At 60.0% G+C, this 22,049-nt stretch overlaps 1 protein-coding gene across 5 annotated transcripts; it reads left to right on the top strand.

The window, feature by feature from the left end:
• Positions 1 to 4,078: 4,078 nt before the first annotated feature.
• RHPN1 (rhophilin Rho GTPase binding protein 1) lies at positions 4,079 to 19,314 on the top strand. Of its 5 annotated transcripts, XM_045561342.1 has the most exons (16): positions 4,079 to 4,257; positions 11,806 to 11,865; positions 12,204 to 12,319; positions 13,061 to 13,189; positions 13,395 to 13,470; positions 14,301 to 14,378; positions 14,782 to 14,906; positions 14,988 to 15,154; positions 15,345 to 15,538; positions 15,958 to 16,114; positions 16,193 to 16,306; positions 16,756 to 16,950; positions 17,761 to 17,837; positions 18,092 to 18,238; positions 18,322 to 18,483; positions 18,909 to 19,314. In XM_045561342.1, exons 1-16 carry the CDS (start codon positions 4,198 to 4,200, stop codon positions 19,146 to 19,148), a joined length of 2,097 nt encoding a protein of 698 aa, XP_045417298.1. In that variant the 5' UTR covers positions 4,079 to 4,197; the 3' UTR covers positions 19,149 to 19,314. The 5 variants fall into 5 exon arrangements, with proteins under 5 accessions (XP_045417298.1, XP_045417300.1, XP_045417301.1 ...); XM_045561344.1 differs by lacking the exon at positions 11,806 to 11,865; XM_045561341.1 differs by lacking the exon at positions 4,079 to 4,257 and having other exon boundaries at positions 10,992 to 11,865.
• The last annotated feature ends 2,735 nt before the right edge of the window (positions 19,315 to 22,049 follow it).

Raw genomic sequence — 22,049 nt, 5'->3', positions numbered from 1 at the left:
CCCAGCTCAGGAATGTATTTACTTTCCAGTTACATTTTAGGTAATGTCAATTTCTGTTTTAACTTCCTTTTATTTGAGAAATATCTCTTCATTTCCAAATATTGACATTTTATTTTGGACTTTTTTGTTGTCAATTTCTAGATTTCCACTCTTTAAAAACAAGCTTTAGAACTGGGCATGGTGGCTCACACCTGTAATCCTAGCACTCTGGGAAGTCAAAGGCAGGAGGATCACTTAAAGCCCAGGAGTTTGAGGTTACAATGAGCTGTGATCGAGCCATTGCATCCAGCCTGGACAACAGAGTGAGGCCTGTCTCAAAAAAAAAAACCAAAAACAAAAACCACAAGCTTTGGGACTGCAGTGTTATCAAAGGTATAGAAGCACACCGCTTAGCAAACCAAGTATCTCTATAAGACCTGCTTAGCAAACAGCAGCCTCCCACCCACAGCCCCAATGCCTCTCCCCAGGGGCAGCCCTTTGTAACATTTTGAGTGGTGATTTGGTATTTAACTCTACTTTCTACCCAACATGTTTATCCTTATGCTTCTGGAATGTTCTTTTCTAATTCAGGCATTACCTACTGATATGCCCTTGGAGGCAGAGGCTTCTCACCCTGCACTTCTGCCGTCTTCCTCTCTCTTTCCTTCCCTCCTCCTAATAGAATAATGTTATAATTGTCCTGGGATCAATACCCAGTATTTACATTATTATGACAATGAAAAAGAAATACACAGTTGCATCAGGTAATATTCATTGATTACTTTTTATTTCCTCATGGCTTTTTATTTTCCTCAGAGTTAACAATTGTCTTATTCTGTTGCTGTTGCACTGTTTTGTATGTACTCTGTACTAACTCAACCCCACACTTTCTGCTGATCAATGGAGTTTCCTCTTAGTATGTTCAGACACATCAGGTAGTCTATCAATTTTATCTTCTTGGAGAGTGCTCTTCTGACCTGCAGCCCAGCAGCCTGCTACCCCTGATGCCCAGGAACTCCACTCACCCCAGAAATTTTCTCCAGCCTGGGTAGGATGCCTGGTCCCTGTCTGAGTCTTCCCCTCCCTTGGTTTAATCCGTGGTGGGCTAGAGCTGGCTCGCATGGCCATCTCTTCCCAACTCTGGGCAGTGTCATCATGAAATGGGCCATGGTGGGAATAATCCCACCAAGGGAATCAGCAAACACAAAACTCAGGGCTCCTCCCACTCTCAAGGACTGGTTGTTAAATGCCATAGTTCACCACTGGTTTTTGTTTTTTTTTTAATATGAAGGGGTGGGGGGTTATTAGGAGGAGTGCGCAGTTGCCTTGTTTTTTTTTTTTTTTATTGAGACAGAGTCTCACTGCATTGCCCTAGGTAGAGTCCAGTGGCGTTATTGTAGCTCACTGCAACCTCCAACTCCTGGGTTCAAGTGATCCTCCTGCCTCAGCCTCCCAGGTAGCTGGGACTACAGGTGTGAGCCTCAGTGCTCAGCTGGGGTTTTTTTTTTTCCTTTCTTTTTAGTAGAGATGGGGTCTCACTCTTGCTCAGGCTGGTCTCGAACTCCTGACCTCAAGTGATCCTCCCACCTCGGCCTCCCAGAGTGTTAGGATTACAGGAGTGAGACACCTCGCCTGGCCTCACCACTGGTTTAATCCCTCATTTTGTTGGTGCTCATCTTCCAGTGGCTTCCTGAGAAAGGATCAATGGGAAAGAAAAATTTTAAGGCCATATTCCATATCTGAAAATATCCTTATTCTACTCTCCAACCTGGTTTTCAGCTGAGTATAAAATTCTCATTTGAAAATCTTTTCCTTCAGGAACCAAGCATCCCTGGGGAATGGGGGGTGGGGCTCTTATGACCCTCAAAGTTTGAAAGCCCCTCCTAAACCTCCCAATGGCCTCTGCCTGCTGAACCAAGAAGCCCTACAAAACTGCTGAGAGAGTAAAGCAAATATTGAAGACCTGGATACAATTTCAATCACACATGCTTGCCTCCTGTGCATGTATGCATGTAGGAGATTCTGAAGACTGCTAAGAGAGTTTGGGTTTGTTTGCTCACACAGGATTGTGGCAGACCTCCAAGGAGAGGACCCTTGGCAAAGTCCCCACACAAATGCACTCACCGTGAACTTGAATCGTCAGCCCATATTCAAGCCCCACTGGTAAGGTGGCCAGGAGCCCCTGCCCTCGTGGAAGCTTGGGCCACGGAGCTACATGTAGAGGAGTGGTTAGTGATCTCCTGTGCCTGTGCGATTAGGGCAGAAGTGAGGACAGGTGGGAATTCACCAGGCAGATGACAAGCCAAAGGACCTCCAGGGGAGCAGACGCCCAGAGGGCTCTACAAAGCCAGGAGAGGAGGACAAGCCCTGGCCAGGAGGTCTGGCTGGCAGGGGCCTGATGAGAGGGCTGTTGCTGGGAGGGGCCCACTGCAGATGGCCAGGCCAGGCCAAGGAGCTCAGCTTACAGGATTTAGATCTGGAGATGACAGGGTCAAGTGTGCTTGCTGGAGTGGGGGTGGGGAGCCCAGGGCTCAGCACCAAGCCTTGACCATGGTGCAGTGGTTAGCCTGGACAAAGCCGGAACTTTACAGGAACCTGATAGAGGAGCTCAGGTCACTGCCTATGCCCTTGTCCTCCTGCCCTACAAAGGGTGTGTTCTTAGGTGAGGTGAGCCCCACGTGAAATCTGAGTGGGTTCCAGAGTCACCAGAAACCTGGAGAGGTATGAAACCACCTGAAGGAGGCATATTGCTCGGGAGGCCCCACAGGGAGCACTGCAGGCTCTGGTAACAGTCCAATTCTGCAAGCAGGTGGTCCTGGAGGCACGCTGGTTCTGGAAGCAGCTTCTGGAAGGTCTGTTCTGGCAGCAAGCAAGTTCTACCAATAGGTTTTGGAGCCAGGTAGTTCTGGAAACAGGTTCTGGAAGCAGGAGGGTTCCCGAAGCTGGCGGGTTCCACCGGCAGGTTCTTGCAAAAAGAAATTCAAAGTCTCAGGGCCACCCCTCATCTCATTGTGCAAAAGAGAAAGTAGAAGCCTCAGGCACCGTGAAGAGCAGGCCCCACACGTCATTCATTAAGGAAATTCCTCAATGACCTCTCATAAGCAAGGATATGCAAATTGTACCTTTGTCTGGCACCTAAAACTAAAGCCTGTTTGATTCCACACTAAGAATGAATTACAAGTTGATCTTACAAGTAACAGAACTGGAGACAAGACGGAGTCAGACATTCTTCCACCTACTCAGGGACATCCGCATAACTGATGCTTCCTCACTCCTTTATTTTACATAAAATGTGGATTTCTTGGGCCTCACAAGAATGTAACCACCACCTCATCAGCCCTTCTCCCCCTGCCCTTTCCTTCTCTGCTGCCTTTACAACGCTGAAGGTCCCCGCCTCGCCTTGGGAAAAACAGCCACAGCTTGTCGGCTTGTCTGTGGTTGGTGTTGGTCCCGAGCACGTCCTCAACATCTTCGCATAATAAACCTCTGTTGACTGAGATTTTTGCCTCATTTATTTGGGTCGACACTGTGGAGGCAGGTAGGTTCTGGAAGCGGTTCTGGAAACATGACAGGCCGGACAGACGCGTCGCGCTGGGCAGCCTGGCTGGGCTCCGCCGGAGAGAAGAAAGCGGGCGTTGTTCTAAACTCGCACAAGCGCTCGTCTCTCAGAAAATCGTTTAAAAACCCCATTGTAAACATTTTTGGAACAATCCTCTTAGAGGGTCCCCGTTGCCAGGGTGACGGGATAAAATGGCGCGGCGGGCAAACTCTTGGAGTCCCCGCAAAGGGAGCTGGGCCCTGCCCGGCCACGTCCTCCTCTCTGTCCCTAACTTTCTCCGCTAGCCAAGCGGCCGTCCTGGGCCTGGGCGCATGCGCAATGCGCACTGCCAGCCAGTGGCCAGGCGTCGGAGCCGCGGTTGCCAGGGGTTACCGAATTCCCGGGACTCTGCGGGCGGGGCGGGGCTAGCCTCTCGGGCCCGCCTCCCCCACGCGCTGGTTGGTCATGGTTGCTGTCCGTCGGAGTGGCCGCCACTGCCGATTGGGCGGCAGCTAGTTTCGCACGCTGAGCCTGAGCCCTGCCCAGCTGCTTCGGACCACCTCGCGGAGGAGGGACAGTCTCCGACCGGCGTGGGCAGTAGGAGCACTGCGGCCTGTGTGGTGCGGGCTGCCGGTACCGGCTGCGGAGCGCTGTCCGAGAGGAGGCCGGGCGGCGCGGCGATGATTCTCGAGGAGAGGCCGGACGGCCAGGGCGCTGGAGAGGAGAACTGCGTCCGCAAGGTGGGCGTGAGGGGCGGCGGGCCAGGGCGTCCCAGACCCCTGGTTCCTCCTGCCCTCGGTCAGAGGCGCGTCCCTGGCGGCTTCCCTCCCACAGCTCACTCGCCCCGAGGCAGCAGTATTTTACAGCTGGGAAAACTGAGGCCAGAGCCTGCGTCCCTCATCCCTCCGCAGTGACTCCCCCTGTGCAGCTCAGGAATCGGTGGGAGCCAAAGTCCGGGTCATCGTCTTCCCTGAAGCTAGAAGCCCTGGCTCCGGCAGGTGTGGGTTCTGCTCTGGCAGCCCCGCCCTGAGTTTGTGTCTGGCACCTGTGATGCCTCCTTTCTTAGCTTCACCCTCCCTTTGTGCCGGCTTCTGGGGCCCATTTGAAGGGACTTTTAGCACAGGCAGCTAAAGCCTCCCGGATATAGGGAATCGCTGGAGGTCTTCAGGGCTGGGCAGCTTGTTTTCTTGTCGCTTCCCAGAACCTCCAGCCCTTCTGAAGTCCCTCACCTCGGGCGCTGACTGGGCACCATTTCCAGGAGCACTGTGCAAGCAGGACGGGTGGGGTTGGGTGTGGAGACCTATTAAGTCTGTGCCTGGGAAGGAGGGGATGGTCTGTCAGCCTTGCTCTGCAGCCTGGAGCCTGGGTGTTCCTGGGGGTTCAATGTGGGGCTTCCCCGGTGTTCATGCCGGGCACTGGGCACCCAGGCCCCCCAGCAGCTCTCAGTTTGGGGCCAATAAGCAGAAGTGGTTCCTGTTCCTAGTCCCAGGTGAGTCTTCCCTGGCGCTTTGCTCTCTGCCCCTCTCAGATGTCAGACTGCACATTGTCCCTTGGCTGGTTCTATTCAGCTAATATGTTGGGGCTCAGATCTTTGGGGGGGGCAGGGGGCCTTGGGCTGCAAGTAACTGGCCAGGTAGTGCTGACCAGAGCCCTCAAGGACTCCCTTCCTACCCCACCCCGCAGGCATACCAGATGCTACTACAGCAACTAGCAGGCGCTGGGGAGAGAGAAGCGGCCTTTCCCTTGCCCTCGGTGAACTCACTCCCTCCAATGGTGGCCATGCCTGCAGGTGGCCTTTGGAGAGGGCATGTGTTGTTTGGGTGGAATGTTTGGGAGCTGCACAAACAAGATGTTCCAGAGAGCCAGTAGATGACATTTTTCAGGCTGTAGGCTGTGGCCAGGCTCTCTGTCCTTGCCCTCTGTTGGCTGCTGCCCTGGAAAGGGGAGCAGAAACCGTCTCCAGCTGTTTCTCTGGGCTGCTGCATCTCTCGTGCACACCGTCCAGGGATGATCCAGCAGTCAGGGTCCTGAGCAGTCATGGGAGCCTGTGGGAAGTGGCTGTGGGACCCCAGCCTGCTGAGGTAGGCCCTAAGTCACACACGCACAGCTCAGGCTGTCCTGCCACCTCGACAGCCTTTTCTGATGCCAGCGGCAGGGCCAGAGTGAGGTCGAGTTCCCCCACCCCACCAGTCTGGCCCTCTTAACCAGCCATAATGCTTGGAGTTGAGCAGGGCAGGGACTGATCAGCCCTTCCCTTAAGAGCCTTGCTTGGGTCTGAGGCCCCTGCGAACAGTCTGGGTGACTCAAGTTTGCCCCAAGAGCAATGAGAGCTGGCGTCCAGTGAGTGCTTACCTGGAGTCCTCACCCAGCATGCCATGAGGCACCCTGCTGGCCCTGGGCCTTGGCTAACCCATCTGAAGAACAGGCTGAGTTCTGAGAACAGTCCAAGGTTGGCCAGCAGGGAAGTGAAGGAGTGAGCCTGCCCACAACCCTCCCCCTAGGGTGGCAGGGGCTTCCGGCCTGGCTGTATGGGGAAGTGTGACTTTGACTGAGTCCCATAGCTTCCTGGGGAGATCATGGGGCTAAGGGGTTGAGGAGGCTGTGGGGAAGCAGGAGAAGGGCCAAGAGGGGGAGCTTTGGAGCAGCGTGGCAGGCAAGGGGTTGGCCCCTCTCGCCTGGTCTCCAGCATGCCTAGATGGTCAGTTTGAACTTCCCCAGCCTGGCTGGACACCAGCACCCTCTGGGCACTTGTGACAAACACAGATTACCAGGCCCAGGCCAGTTAAATTAAGCTGAAGAGGGAGGCAGGTGCTCAGGACAATGGTGCCCAGGTGTCCAAGCAAACATTAAAGGACACAGGATCCCTGGGGCACCTGCCCTGACTCTCAGCCGGTGTGGTAGCTGATCTATGGTACATCTAGTGTTTGTGTGGCTTGTAGACACTGTGTCCTAGGAGACCCCTTTGTGGCCATGCCACATTGCATTTGGGGGGCAGAGATGGTGGGTCAGTAGGGTGCTGGGCTTCCAATTCCTCTTTACTCAGGTGAGACCTTGGGGAGGGAAGGGAGAGGGGTCCCTGAGATGGGTGGGCGTCAGCAGGCAGGGTGTCCAGGGCCAGGCCTCTTAAGAGGGGGAAGCTGGTTTGCCAGGATTGGGGCCTCTCCCTGGGGACTGACTGAGCCCAGGGCTTGGGGAGATCCTGGGGGAGGGCCTAGGTCCGGCACTGCTCTGATGGTTTTGCTGTTTCCAGGCTGGGCTGGGATGACTGTCTCCCAATTTTGCCAGTCCTAGGGACAGCCCAGTTCTGGCCACTGACACACCATTTCCTCCTGGGCTTCTGGGGACTTTGGCCTGGGCGTTCCCCAGGCATCAGGAGTCACCAGACCTATGCTATTGTCGGAGTGGGCAGGGCGGAGGTGTTTGTTTCTCTGCTCTCCATCCCTTTCTGCCAGGCCCTCCCCCGTGTGGGCCTTCCCTGTTGAGAACCCAAAGACCACAGCCCATTTGCTCTTTCCCAGTGTCAGGCAGAAATAGTCATGGTGATGTCAGGATCCAAGGCGGGGTCACCTTTGTTTCCAGAGGGCGGCGGAGGTCGTATAGTGGAGGACTGATTACCCAGCATCCACACTCTGTGGCACATCCGTCAGCCCAGTGTGGAAAATGGGCCGTGGCTTCCAGGGACTGCCCAGCCCCAAAGGTCTGGACGTTCTCACAAAGGCTAGGAAGCTGCATGGCCTCCTGGAGAGGGTGCTAAGAGCAGGGAGACCTAGGAGCCTGCAGGGCTGAGTAACCCTGAGCAACTCTCCAGGAGGGTGAGGAGGAGAGCACTGGACATCATTTGATGAGGGAAGCCCTGCTGGGCTGGGTGGCCACTGCCCAGCATGTGGCCACACCCACCCTGGGCCATGGCCAGGGCTGCTCACCAGAGCCCTTAGAATCTGCTGGAGCTTTGCAGCAGGACATTTGCGAGGAGGGGGGTGTATAGTTTTGGCTGTGGTTCACCCTCCCTCGCCAGACTCCCGCCCCGTGGAGGGGAGAGTGCCAGGGCCTCAGCTTCACCCTTTCTACACAGGCAGGTGTGGCGGGTGCCACGGAAAAGAGGAGTGGGCCACTGGGAAGGGGTGCTCAGCCAGCAGGGCGGTGGGGGGTTGTGTTTTCCTTTGTCCATCCTTATACCACCCAAGACTGGCCCCTCCTGCCATCTGTTGATGAGGGGCTGCCGAGGGTTCCTCCGTGGGACTCAGTCCACTGCTCTTCCTCCTGTTGTTTGGCTGGGGTGAGTGTCCTCTCCCCAGTTATGCAAGGGCCACTTAGAGGCCGCCTGCCCCCACATCCCAACCCCAGTGCCCCCTCCCATGGGAAGTCTTCCCTGATCGACTGACCTCTCTTGAGAAGCTGGCCATGCAGAAGCAGATCTTGGGCCCTAATCCAAGGTGGCTGTATACCAGGAGCTCCTCGCTCCAGATGTGAGGCCTTTCTTAGGCTGCCCCCCACAAGGGGCTAGGACAAGCCAAAGGCCTCAGAGAGTCTGAAATTCTCATGTGTGTGACCATGGGGGCATACCCAGAAAAATAAGTGACACTTGTTCAAATACATGGCCAGTGTCAGCTCTGTGACAGTAAAACCCTCCCCCTGCTCACACCAGCAGGGCAGGGTCCTAGAAGGCGCTGTGACCTTGTCCTCACTCTGTTCAGGGGATCGGTGACTCCTGCGGGGATGTTGCCCCGGGAAGGTGCTTTCTGAGAAGTCCTTCCCACCAACTCTTGGGCTGGTGAGTGGCCCAGATGGGGGGAGGCCCCTAAATGGCTCGGGGGAATGGTGGTCAGTGACCTCTGCTGTGCCTGCCTACATGGCCCTGCCCTGCTTCCCCATCAGCCTCTGTGGAGCCTCTTACCCACCCTTGCTAGAGCCTTCTGGTAACATTGTCTGTGGCATCGCCATGGCCAGTGGTCCACATAGCACTTTCCTGCCTGTGGCCCTGGAGACCTGGGCAGGCTGGCGGAATGGGCTATGTGCAGAGAGGAGCCCTCAGCTCAGAGACAAGCCCTGGGCAGTAGGACCCCTGGCCTGCTGCTTGTGAGCCGAGCCAGGCTGGGCAGGCACGTGGGCTAGAGCCTGCCTCCCCATCCTGTCCAGTGTCCTTGGTCAGGTGTGGGCCCAGTGCCGCAGTGCCCACCCCTCAGGAGGCATGGGTGTGCCGTGGGGCAGCACAGGCCACCCAGACACTGGGCAGGCCCTGGCCCACAGCCCCGCTGAGGTGCCTCCATCCCCTGCAGTGCCAGGAAGAAGCCCCCAGGTCATGACTGGGCCCGTAGCTGGAGAGGGAGGATGTCAGGAGGAACCCAGCCACCACCAGGGCTGGCAGAGGGACACCAAACTCAGTGCTTCACCATCCACCTGGCCATGCTGTGCATCCACTGCCCGAGCAGTGCAGGCCCACGGCGAGTAACCACCAGGTGTCTGTGGCCACACAGACCTGCAGGGCAGCTCTGCCTTGTGGGCAGAGCTCTGGAGCCAGGCCCGGCCAGGTCCTTGTGCTTTGTGGGGGGCAGGGGTCAGGGCTGCCTGTTGGAGAGGTGCTGGGCCTTGGGGGTGGGCTTGTCCGATACGCTGTCCTGCTTCTGAAGTGGGCTGTGTTCCCAGCATGGATGGGCTGAGGGTCCCCACAGAGTGGGAGGTGGGGTCCAGCAGGGGCAGGTTAGTCTTCCTGGCACAGACTTAATCACTGCCTTGAAGGTGGGCCGTGGGGGAGCTGGTGGGAGGAGGGTGGGCTGTTGTGCAGGGCGGTCTGCTGGTGCTGGACCAAGGAGGAGCAGAGGGTGTGGATGGTTCTGCAGCTCCAGGGAGGCCACTCAGCCAGGTGGCTCCATTGGCTGACAGGGTGAGTGGGGGAGGAGCCAGGCAGGGCCTGAGTCTGCGAGGTCCTATGAAGCAGCGAGGGGCTTTGGGAGAAGAGCTGGGTCAGCAAGAGACAGGGGCCCAGCCTGGGGGCGTCTGTCTGGAGGGAGGCCTGGGTTTGGGTGGAAGGGCTGAAAGCAGTGAAAGGTGCACTTTTGTCAGGGGCTGCAGAGGGGAAGTAGTGCCCTCTCCCCACCCCATCCTCATCCTCCAGGGATGAGGCCCGGGATGTCAGCTTTGACCTGGTGTACGTCACTCTACGTTCCTGTGGGTGGGGTCCCCTTTCTTATGGCTCTGGAGCCTATTCCCAGCTCCTGGTTGAGACCATCGGGGTGCCCTCAGCCTGGTCCCCAGCCCCACATCCCACCTTCCCCATGGAAGAGCCTGGGCCCACAGGGGAGAGCAGAGAACCTACCGTCATCCCACCTGAACACACCCAAGGCCACAAGGCCTGCCTGGCAGGGTCCCAGAACTCCATCACCAGAGGGGCTGGGGAGTCATTTATTTCAGGGCCTCTGAAGTCCAGACAAGGGAAATGGTACCCCAAGTCCCAGGCCTGATCTGCTGGAAAGGGGCAGAGTCCTGGTCTTGGGACTCCTGGGCCAGGTGGGTGGACTCTAGAGGGGCTCTGAACTCCCATGGGCTGGATACCTACTCACTGGGTGGCTTTGGCCAAAGCCAGGCCCCCTGCTGAGCCTTGAATTCTTCACCCTGGGGTGGGGCCACTGCAGGGCCAGCCAAGATGCCGGGACGAGCCTGGCCTGAGTGCTGCACCAGCATCTCCGAGGTGCAGGGCAGAGGCACTGGAGGTGGGAGGCCGGGGTGGGTGGGCCTCAGGCAGGAGGAGGTGCTCAGATCCAAGCTGCCCCCACCTCACTCCCACTTGGGGGCCTCCTGCCACCTCTCCAGCCCAAGCCCCTGGCCTAGACCCCACTGCAAGGAACTCCTGCAGCCCCAGCTGCAGCCCTGGGTGGTTTTCTTTTCTGGAGGAGGCAGGAGTGGGAAGCTAGAGCAGGGTGAGGGTCTCCAAATGCAAATCTGGCCTGACCCCTGCTTCACGGCATCCACAGGGGCAGGGCTGCAGAGGGTGGGATCCTGGGCCAGCCCGCCCCCCTTCCTCCCAGTGCTGTCTCCTGCCTCTCTGCACTTTGGCCCTCCAGCGCCTATGTTCCCCCACCTAATAAGTACTGGCTCATCCCTCAACTTGGGGGTGCGCTCCGCCTCGGGTCAGGCTGCTGCCAGGGTCAGGTTCCCCCAGCCCAGCACTTGGCAGTGTGAGCGTCCAGTGGGCAATGTGTGAGTACCCTGAGGCTGCTGTAACAGGTGACCGCAAACTGGGTGCCTTGACACAGCAGAAACTTGTTCTCACAGTTCTGGAAGCCAGAAGCCCATCAAGGCAGGGCCACGCTCCCTCCAAAGTCTCCAGGGGAGGCTCTTTCTTTTCTTTTCCAGCTTCTGGTGGCTCCTCGCATTCCTTGGCTTGTGGCTGCACCACTCCAATCTCTGCCTCTGTCTTCACAGGGTCTCCTCTGTGTGGCTATGTCCAAATTTCCCTCTTCTAATAAGGCCACTTGTCAATGTGATTAGGGCCCACCCTATTCCAGGATGATGATCTTTTAACTAATTATATCTACAGAGATCTCATTTCCAAATAAAACCACATTCACAGGTACTGGGATTATGGCTCAAACATATCTTTCTTGGGACACAGTTCAGCCTGTCATAGATGGTCACCCCGTGCTTACTGTGTGCAGGTGGGGCTGTACACAAGGCACATTATTCCCACGCAGTAGGGATCAACAGTAATTAAAAAGCGGAGGCAGACCCCATTCACCTTAGCAAAAGGAACCGTATGTGGGATATTTAGGGGGAAACCCCAGGAAAACATGCGCGAGCTCCTTATGGAGAAAATGGAACGGGCTGAGTGGCGTGAGTGCGTGGAGAGCGGGTGTGTCACGCAGGCATTGGTCCTCCCGTGAACCCGTAACCTTATGTGATGATGCTTCAGTTTCGGGTCTGCTCTTCTGTTTGGTCACAAGATTCACCTTCAGACACAGTAGTATTCTGGGAGAGAAGAGGTCTGTCTCTTGCTTCTGTCTTAAGAGGGCAAGGAAACTGTTCCCAGGAGACCTGGTCTTGTAGCTGAGGGGCAGAAGTGGGTCACCTGTCAGCAGAGACCAGAGTTGCCATACCTGACTCAGAGTCGAAAGTGTTTGTCCCCAAGCTGGGGTGGGGGTCACTGTCCCTGAGCAATGGGTCCTGAACAAGACCAGGGTTCTCACAGCACAGAAGGGGTGGACATCAGAAAGGACAGCCAGCCCACACCTGGGAGCCTGCCCAGGGCACAGCCACACCTGGCTACAAAGAACCTTCTCGGGTGTTCCCAACAGCATCCTGCAGGATGGAGAAGAGCCAGGGACTCCTGCCTGACCATCGGGGAGAGCGCAGAGGTGGGCCCTGGTTGGGGGGGAAGCACGTGAGCATTGTGTGGACAAGACCCCAACCTGCTACAAGGGTGAGGGGTGGGCGGAGGCGCAAGCCTGCATTACACCAAAGGAAAATTTAACCCTCCCACCATGTTGTATGCTACTTAAGAAGACATAAGCAGTGAAATCAAACTGGGACATACCCCACACTCCTGGGGCACACCCCACACTCACACCGTGGTTGATGCTGAACATCAACCCTCTTCCCCAAGGGCAGGCTGTGCTCTGAGCCAGCTGACAGAGGCACAGCCTCTAGTGGCTCCAAGAGGTTGGAACTGTGATCACCTGCACCCTCTCCACAGGGGTGTGACCCCCTGATGCAGACGCAGCATGGCAGGCTGCAAAGCCGCAGGACCTGGATCTACCAGCAGATCTGCAAGGAGCTGCAGATGCGGACAGGCGCCGAGAACCTCTACAGGTGAGCACCTGCCACCGCACTGGCTGGGGCAGCATCACCCACCTCCAGAGGGTGGTGATGGGGCCACCTGGCCCACCAGTGTCTACCCTGTGGGCACGTGGTCTCTGTGCTCCCTGGTGTCCCCCTGGTGTGCAGGATTTGGGAGCCTCCAGCAGTGTATGTGGTGGCCAGCGGGCACTTCTCAGAAGAGGCACTGTGGAGGCTGAGCTGTCGCAGGTGGCTGGACATCCCAAGGTTGGGGCCTGGAAAAGGATCTTCCAGGCCTAGGGGCAGCCTATTCCTTAGAGCATGTGAACTGTGAGCTGTGCGTGTGCAAGGGCCTGGGCCCAGGGAGGTGACCCCAACTGTCTCAGCCATAGCTGTGAGCTCCAGAACAGGGAGCTCCCATAGTGACTTCTGCTTTCCTGCCCCCAGCCCAGCCTTCCTTGGGGACCCCCTAGTCCCTCTGCCAGATCCCCAGTGCTGTGGGCAGCAAGTGTGAGCCTGGAAGGAAGCCGTAGCTCAGAGGGAAGTGCCCCAGGCCCAAGGCAGGGTCTGCACTGCTGAGGGCTCAGGGTGCCGAACTGTAGGAGAGGACGCCTTGTGGCCTTCGATCCTGCTGCTGCTTCTGCCTCACCGTCGGGCTGCCCTGTCGGTGCCTGTCACTCTGGAGAGTGGGCTCTGGAGCGCCGACAGGTCAGCAGGTGGGAAGGCTGCAGTGGCCATAGAACTAGGCTTCTGACCTCACCTGGCTTTCCCCAGAGCCACCAGCAACCACCGGGTCAGGGAGACGGTCGCCCTGGAGCTGAGCTATGTCAACTCCAACCTGCAGCTGCTGAAGGAGGAGCTGGAGCAGCTTGATGGCAGTGTGGACACGTGCCAGCATGGGAGGTGTGTGCGTGGGTGTGGGTGTGCAAGGGGTGATTTAGGATGGTGCGTGTGTGTTTGAGCAAGGATGCCACCAGGACACGTGCATACTCAGGCATCTACTAGGGCAGGTGATGCATCCGTGTGGCGGGAGCCGTGAGGTGGAGTCCAGGCGCTCTGGACGGCAGGGCCCAGCCTGAGCATTTGTGGTTGGTTCTTCTGGTTGTAGTGAAGGTGTTGCTGCCCCCATGATCCCCCTGGGTCTGAAGGAGACCAAGGAGCTGGACTGGGCCACACCCCTGAAGGTAGGTCCTGGCCTGTGGGCTCTGAGGGACAGATGAGGAAACCGAGGCCCTGAGGGAGGAAAGGCTGACCTGGGAGTACCCAGGGACCTGACAGGAATGTCCTGCTCTTGGCCGAGCCTCCTCCTGCTTGCAGGGCCCTGCACTGGGGCCCACGCCCCAGCTGCAGGTTGATCCGAGTGGGTGGGTCTGGACATATGCCCTGCCCTAGGATACTTGAAGGGGCCTGGTCATCCTGCAGGGAGCCCCAGGATGGCCACAGGGTCCCGGGCTGTCCTGCTGAGGGTCCTGCTGACTTGGGGCCACTGCCCACCACTGGCTCACAAGTGTCCTGGAGAGGACTCAGGCCCCAGAACAGGGCCCATGGGAAAGTGACCTGCACTATGCCTATGTCCAAGCCTGTCAGGTAGAGGATGGCACCTGCCTCTCGGGGATGCCATGGGGATTAATAAGGGAATATGCATAAAAACAGCACCACTGAGTTTCCTGGCCCCACTTCTGTGGTGGGGATGGGGGTGAGGGGAATGCCAGAGCCAGAGAGGCAGGACCCCCATCAGTACCCAGCCCCAGGGCCCACCAGGCCCTCCATCCACACCGGCCCGCAGCCCTTCTCTGGGGCTTCTGAAAAGAAGGGGGGCCACAGCAAGAGGCCCTCGAGGACACACTGCTGGGTCCAGGCAGCCTCTCTGACCTCTGCAGCCACTGCAGCCAGCCTGTCCCATGGCGTGGACCCCACTCCCCACTATGGGTCTTCCCCCACAGTGGGCTAGGAAACCCCAGGGAAAGTGGCCAGGCACAGGGGTGGCCAACACCTGCCCCACCATCCCCACCAGGAGCTGATCTCGGGGCACTTTGGAGAGGATGGCGCCTCCTACGAGGCAGAGATCAGGGAGCTGGAGGCCTTGCGGCAGGTGTGTGGGCTCCTCCCCTACTGCAGCCCTGGAGACAGATGAGGAGGCTGAGGCTTGAGTCAGGAACTGTGAGGGTGAGATCGAGCTCAGTGTAGACACTCACATGGCAGGAATCCCCACATCTCGGGGAAGCTGGAGGGCATCGGGGAGACAGGCACTCCCGGGATCCCCGTATGTGCAAACCCTCCCAGTATGTAAGGAGGGGCTCACAGGTGGCTCTGTGCACGCCACACACTGCTGCCCTTTGGGAATGGCAGCTCCCCAGGGCCCTGCCTGCCTCTCCCCCATGCTGCCCTTCCCTTGCCCCCCCCACCCCCCAGGAGCTGGTGCTCAAGGGGCCTCCCAAGGGTGCATGTGAGTAGGGTGGGCCAGGGTCGTGGGCCCAGCGGCTCCTGCCCTGCAGGCCATGCGGAACCCCAGCCGGAACGAGGCGGGCCTGGAGCTGCTGGCAGCCTACTACAACCAGCTCTGCTTCCTGGACGCGCGCTTCCTCACCCCTGCCAGGAGCCTGGGGCTCTTCTTCCACTGGTAGGAGGCTTGGCAGGTGGGGTACCCTGGGTGGGGTGGCCAGGCTTTGTGGGAGCTCCGCCAGCCTGACCCACCCCACAGGTACGACTCGCTCACGGGTGTCCCAGCCCAGCAGCGTGCCCTGGCCTTCGAGAAGGGCAGCGTGCTCTTCAACATTGGCGCCCTCCACACGCAGATTGGGGCACGCCAGGACCGCTCCTGTGCCGAGGGCACCAGCCGCGCCGTCGAGGCCTTCCAGAGGGCTGCTGGTGAGGGCAGCCCGGACCCACAGCGGGGCCCACCTTCCATGGGGGCAGGGCATTGCAGAGCCCCTTCTCTGGGGCAGGAACTGGGAGGCGGTCAGGATGTCCCCCATTGTGAGGGCTAAGCACGCAGGGGCCCTCCCTCGGTGCTGTGTGGGACCAGAACTGCCCCCTCAAGCACCCGCTCCCTCTGCAGGGGCCTTCAGCCTGCTGAGGGAGAACTTCTCCCATGCGCCGAGCCCAGACATGAGCACTGCCTTGCTCTGCGCACTGGAGCGGCTCATGGCTGCGCAGGCCCAGGAGTGCGTCTTCGAGGGCCTCTTGCTGCCTGCCCCCGCAGCCCCCAGCGACGGCCCTGCCCAGCTGCGTCTGGCTCAGGAGGCTGCCCAGGTGAGTTCAGGGCGCACTGCCTGGATCCCTGGACAGCCTGGCCAAGCAGCAGTGGGCAGTGGGCAGGGACTGGGGTTAGGGCACTGGGGTTAGGGGTGAGGGCTGAGCTGGAGTCAGCCCGGGGAAGGCAGGGCTGGGGTGCCCGCCTCCTTTGTGTGTCGGCTCCAAAGCCAGCTGCATCCTGATCCCTGTGGGGTCCTGAGCCACTTCCTCTGGGGCACCATGTGAATTGGAGTAGGCTCTGACCACTGAGCTTAGCTCAGCATGGCTGATGCTCCTAGGACATGGTCGGGCTTAGATGGAAGCAGGGCCCAAGGCTTAGGCTGGCTTGGGGGACCAGGCTGGCCTCGTCCTTTGTGTCCCACGGAACCTCCAAGAGGAGAATGGGAGGCCCAGAGTACCCACTGTGTCCACAACAGGTGGCAGCCGAGTATAGGCTTGTGCACCAGACCATGGCCCAGCCACCTGTCTGTGACTACGTGCCCATCTCCTGGATTGCCCTGGTGTGCGTCAAGGCTGAGTACTTCCGCTCCCTGGCCCACTACCACGCTGCCGTAGCCCTCTGCGATGGCTCTCGTGAGTGCCCCACCCCGCATGCCCCATGTGTGCTGCAGAGGCCCCAGCGCTGGGGCTCACAGCCTCTCTGACCCCCAGTGGTGGCCAAGGGAGAGCTTCCCATGCACGAGCAGGTCTTCCTCCAGCCCCTGGAGTGCTGCACACCCCAAGGACCCACACTGCCACAGGAGCCCGAGGAGCGCAGGAGACTTGGTGAGGCATCCATGGACAGAGGGCACTGGGCTCAGTGGCAGGCCAGGTGCACAGGGTGCCCCTGCTGTCACTTGCATCATTTAGCACCTGGTGTCCCGGTGCCAGTGGGTGGGGCCACTGACCTGTCCTCTAGCCTGGTGGGTGATGGCCAAGAGCAGGGGCCCCAGGAGCACTGGGAAGCCTCTGTGCAGGTGGGCACACTTGCGAGGCAGCTCTCCCTGCCCCTGGCAGAGCCCTCCTGGACCAGCCTGCCCCTCGTCTGCCCCCGTAGCCACACCCTGCTCTTGGCCATGGCTGCAGACCCTCAGGATGAACCTGGGAACCCTGGCCTCGTCCACCCCTCATGCTGCACCCTGGGGTGGAGGAGCTGGGACTCATCCTGGAATGGGTAACTGGGCTGGGGGCCCTGGGAGCCCTCTCGGTGTGACAGCACTGTGCCCCATCTGCAGGCAAGGCCCACCTGAAACGCGCCATCCTAGGGCAGGAGGAGGCACTACGGCTGCATGCCGTGTGCCGCGTCCTGCGTGAGGTGGACCTGCTACAGGCTGTGGTGGCCCAGGCGCTGCGGCGCTCGCTGGCCAGGTACTCGGAGCTCGACCGTGAGGATGACTTCTGCGAGGCTGCTGAGGCCCCTGACATCCAGCGTGAGCAGCCAGGGCCAGGATGGGGTGGGAACTGGGTCCTGGCAGAGGGTGGGAGATGGGCTGAGACTCTGCAGCTGCTATTAAAGGTGCAGTCCCCATGATTAATAAAAAAAGCAGTTGCACTTTCTTTTTTTTTTTTTTTTTTTGTTTGAGACAGAGTCTCACTCTGTTGCCCAGGCTAGAGTGCCGTGGCGTCAGCCTAGCTCACAGCAACCTCAAACTCCTGGGCTCAGGCAATCCTCCTGCCTCAGCCTACCAAGTAGCTGGAACTACAGGCATGCGCCGCCATGCCTGGCTAATTTTTTCTACATATTTTTAGTTGTCCAACTAATTTCTGTCTATTTTTAGTAGAGACGGGGTCTCGTTCTTGCTCCGGCTGGTCTCAAACTCGAGCTCAAACGATCCTCCCGCCTCAGCCTCCCAGAGTGCTAGGCTTACGGGCGTGAGCCACCACTCCCGGCCCCGTTGCACTTTCAATGGCTGGGATCGGATCTCAAGGTCCAGGAGCTGTCAGTCCTGCCGGGCGCCTGGAGGAAGAGTCCCACAGGCTCCTCCATTCCTCAGTGCCTCCCTCCCCACACCTGACTCTCTGCAGACCAGGGACAGGCACAGCTGGGACTTCAGAGAGGGCTCTTAGAGCTACCTGGGGCAGGTGGAGGGTCATGTGTTCAGGGGACCTGGGGCAGCTCCTCCCACCACTGGGGTCCAAGGAAGGGCCGGTGTGCAGGCAGGCTGTCCTCACTGCAGTCTGGCTAGGTCAAGTCCAGTGAGCCTCGGCTTAGTGCTACCCCTCCTCCTCCCCCGTTTCAGCTAAGACCCACCACAAACCAGAGGCCAGGACACCCTGCCTGTCCCAGGTGAAGGTGGCTGACATCTTCCACCGGCTGGTGAGCACACCCCTGCCAGCCAGCGCCTCTCCCAGGCCGCCCCTCCCAGCAGGCTTGGGCCACGGGCTCTGCACTGCATTTTCCCTGAGGGAGGGAGGCCGGGGCAAGCCCTCTGTAAGGCTGCAGCCCTGCCCTGCCTCCGTGGCACCATGCTGGTTCCTGTCCTGGGAAGTACGGGTTGGGCGGGGATGCTAGACAGACCTGGGTGCTTCAGACTGCGGCCCAGCCAGGTTTCTGACTTCTGACTCCCTCAGGGGCCCCTGTCCGTGTTCTCAGCCAAGAACCAATGGCGACTGGTGGGGCCTGTCCATGTGACCCGAGGAGAGAGTGGCTTTGGCTTCACACTTCGGGGAGATTCACCCGTCCTCATCGCCGCTGTCATTCCAGGGGGCCAGGCTGCGGTAAGGGCCTTGCCAACCTCTAAGCCTGAGCCCCTGGGCAACCAGCCATATTGTCCCCACCTTACCATCCATGCTTCCCGCAGGCGGCTGGACTCAAGGAGGGTGACTACATTGTGTCGGTGAACGGGCAGCCCTGCAAGTGGTGGAAGCACACAGAGGTGGTAGCCCAGCTGAAGGGCATGGGCGAGGCAGGAGTGAGCCTGCAGGTGGTGTCACTGCTGCCAGGCTCAGGACCACCTGGCACGGTGAGCCCCTGGGTCCCTGGCAGGGTCGTCCTCAACCTCCTTGGCCCACCCTGGCCCTGGGCCTTGCCCTGGGTACTTCAGAGACTTTGGTAAAAGGCAGCTAGGGCGCACCCTCCCTGGGGGTGGCCTCATACTCAGTGGCCACCTATGTGGCTGCCTCTACCTGGGGGCCACTGTTCTGCCAGAGAAAGCCCCACCCACTCCTCAGTATGCCTCTGTGTCCCCAGTCTTGAGGCCTCCAGGCCACAGGCTCCATCCCAGAGGTTCACCACCCAGCATGGCCTACATGGGATTCAGTGAAAACCTGTGGGTCCCCTGCTGCATGGCTGCTCTGACAGGAGCCCCCAGACAGCCGTCTCCCAGATGGGCCACAGGCAGGGGCAGGCCAGCAGGAGCTGACCATAGTCCATCTGTCCTGGCTGCAGGGGGACCGCCGGCCAGCCCTGCTGGGCCCCGGGGGACTTCTGAGGAGCCAGAGGGAGCGAGGTTGCAAGACACCAGCGCCTGCTCGGGCCAGCCCCCGGGCCCTCCTCGGCTGGAGCTGCAAGGCAAAGCGGGACAAGAGCGGAGACAGTGCCCAGCCCTGCACCCCAGGGGGGGCTGCTGTGACTGTCCCTGACCCACAGGCACTGCCCTCACCCTCTGAGAGCCCAGGGTGGCCATGAGGGGCCGCTCCTTACACACCTTGCCCAGTCCAGGCTCCAGCTGTCTGGGAGCAGCCGTCATGCCCTCCCCGCCCCAGAAGACCCTCAGGCGGTGCCTGTCCCCCCAGTGCCTGAGGCTGCATGGGGCATGCCTGCCCACCCATTAAAGACCAGAAGCAGAAAAGCAGCACTGGGTCCGGGCCCAGTGCTGGGGGCTGTGACCACTTCACCCACACAGGAGCATCCCAGTCCCCTCTGGGCAGTCCTCACACACCCCATGTCACCATCTGGGGAAGCAGGGGGTGGGTTTAGGGGGCTTAGCACAGTCTCTGCCTGCACACTCCAAAGGTGCTGTCCTGGGGAGCCAGGGCTGATGCTGCACCTGCCGCAGGCTCCCTTGGCTGGGCCATCCCCTGACCACCCTCCAGGACCCTGTCCACCCTTCTGCTGCCCTGGGCATGGACCCTCCAGTCTCAGCTGTGGCCTGAGCCAAGCTTCCCCCATTCTAGCTGGACAGGGCTCACTGCTGCCCACCTTCAGGCCTCCTTCCTGCGCTGCTCCAGGTCCCAAGAGGGGTGGGCTGAGGACCTGGGCTCCAGGGGGTGCTGACAAGGGCCGAGTGGGCAGGCCCAAGCTACACCTAGGAGAAGCCTTGGGGGGGCTCTCCCCTGAGGGCCCCAGCGCCTGCAGCCCTGCACGGGGACAGGCCAGCCAGGAGTCGCCCCCAGTGGCCACCAGGGGGCAGCCGCTACCCGCTCAGGAGGCAGGAGGTGGTTCTTCAGGCAGGTGCGGTTTGGGGAGGGGCGGGCAGTGCACCCAGGAAAGCAAGGGGCACCCCTTGCAGTCTGAGACCCCCGCCCTCTCATCCAGTCCCTTCCAAGGGTCCCCAGGTGGGAGCAGCCTGCTCTGCGTCAGAGCTCTGGGTCCAGGGTCCTGCGCCCGTCACCTGCGTGCTTCTGCATTAGTGCGGGTCTTGGGCCAGGGGTGTGTGAGTATGGGCTATGGGGGGGTCAGGGGAAAGGCCTGCCTAAGCCTGGGAGCATCCCAGGTGCTTCCCTCCTCCTTGGGAGAGGCCCATCTCAGCAGAACGGCCAAGGTCACACAGGTCTCAGCACTTATTAATTTGATTAATAAAACTGTGCGTCAAAGAGGTTATTACTTGCTAATCAGAGATGACAGGGTGGCAGGCCCTGTTGAGGAGGGCACAGTGACTCCCTGCCTCCTGTGGCCTGTCCAGATGGGGGGGTAGGAGCGGACAGGAGCTGCCACCTGCCTGGTGCACTGACCAGCTCTGAGCCACCACAGGCTAGCAGGGAGGAGGCTTTCCCCCCAAGAGCACAGCCCTCCCCGGGGTGGACAGCCTGGGTGTCCCCCTGCCCTGCTCCACAGGCCCCTCTCCTGGTCTCTGAACAAGGCTGGCCTTTGCTCCTGGCCTCTGCTGGCCATGTCCCCCACCTCTCAGGCCATCGTGTCCCCTGCCCCTCTGCTAAGGGGGAGGCTCCTCACAGCTGGAGTTGGGCACAGCTGGGGCCAGGCTCCTGATCGCTGTGAAATGGGGGTCACCGCCAAGCTCCCCCAAGGGTAATGAGGAAGCCTGGAGCACATGGGTTTTCAGGAGCTGTCAGTGGTGGGTCCCTGAGGTCCAGGGGGGAGCTCGTGGGGTCAGAGGCCTCTGGGGAGTTCTGGGCCAGGCAAGGGTGAGCAGTGGAGAGAGCCCGCCACGCCCTCCTAGGGCAGCAGGGGCCCCTTTCTGAAGGGAAAGTAGCTGCTGAGACCCGCCTGAGCTCCTCGGGCCTGGCCTGCACAGCTCTGGCCACTGCGAGGCCTGCTGGAGAGCCGCCCGGCTGTGGGAGGGGGCCGCCACCCTGTCCTCACACCGCAGCAGTTGGCGCCTGCCCCCTGGATGCGCGGGGATGGATTGCCCTGTCCAGCCTCCCAGGCCCTCCCAAGTCCACCCAGACAGCTGAATCGGCAGTGGGTGGAGTCCACCGGCTGGCTCCAGAAGGCCTCGGGGACCAGCCAAGGCCATGACTCCAGGCCTGGCAGAACCCTCAGCTTTGCCCCAGCGGCCAGTCATGGCCTATGCCCCGACATGGGGGCAATGCTGTACCCCGCAGGACGGCACCTGTGGGTGAGCCCCGCCACGAGCCCCCTCCGCAGGCAGCAGCTCAGGGTCCAGGGTTGGTTCTGCCCTGCCCAGGCTGGGAGCAGAGCAGGAGGCCCTGGGCAGAGCTGTGTGGGCCTCCAGGCTGGACGCACAGGGCCGGCTGCACAGGAGCCCTCCTGGGGGCTGTGCCCTGAGAGCTGCCCGGGGCCGAGGCTTCCCCAGTGGGCAGCAGCTGCCCTGAGGGCCAGGGCCTGCGCGGGTGCCTGCATCCATGGAGTGCATTCTCGCACACGGGCCCAGCTCACTCGTTCCTGGGCTTTCCTGGCTGGCACCTTCTCCAGTCTGGCCTGAGGACACCTGTGTCATAACATGGCCTTTAGCCACATCACCATATGTCACTGTGTGCCACAGACGGGTCCCTGGGCTGTGGCAGAGGCTGCGCCAGCTTGTCCACGAGCTCCATGAATACCTGTGGACAGTTCCCACCCCTGAGCTGCAGGCGAGGGAGAGGGCCCAGGGACTGCTGAAGCGGGAGTATGGGGTCCTGTCCCCGGCGCCCACAGAGGACATGGAAGAGGGCAGGGCTGGTCATGCATGGGGGCTGTGTGTGCAGGGACATCTGAGCCAGGACGCCCAGCCCCCCACCCAGGTACCCCGGCCCACGCAGGGACGCTTCATTTCAGAGTGCCCCCCCGCAGGAGGTTGAGCCAGTGTGCGCTGCAGTCCTTTTTGCTTTGCCAACAGAAAACTGCCGAGAGGGGAGAAGACGAACTGCGTTTTGCTTGGGTCAGCAGTGAGGGATTAATGCCGGGAGT

The sequence above is a fragment of the Lemur catta genome, chromosome 9 (assembly GCF_020740605.2).
Source record: "Lemur catta isolate mLemCat1 chromosome 9, mLemCat1.pri, whole genome shotgun sequence".
Taxonomy (NCBI): domain Eukaryota; kingdom Metazoa; phylum Chordata; class Mammalia; order Primates; family Lemuridae; genus Lemur; species Lemur catta.
Note: the sequence above shows the minus strand (reverse complement) of the source record. Positions and strands in the feature narration are given on the sequence as shown.

Excerpts from the sequence above, each read along its gene's own strand:
- RHPN1 (XM_045561341.1), top strand. The coding sequence starts at position 11,668 with ATGGGTCCTGAACAAGACCAGGGTTCTCACAGCACAGAAGGGGTGGAC. Across the intron at positions 14,907-14,987 it reads CTGGGGCTCTTCTTCCACTG|GTACGACTCGCTCACGGGTG; the intron begins GTAGGAGGCTTG and ends CCCACCCCACAG. Across the intron at positions 15,539-15,957 it reads TGGCTCAGGAGGCTGCCCAG|GTGGCAGCCGAGTATAGGCT; the intron begins GTGAGTTCAGGG and ends TGTCCACAACAG.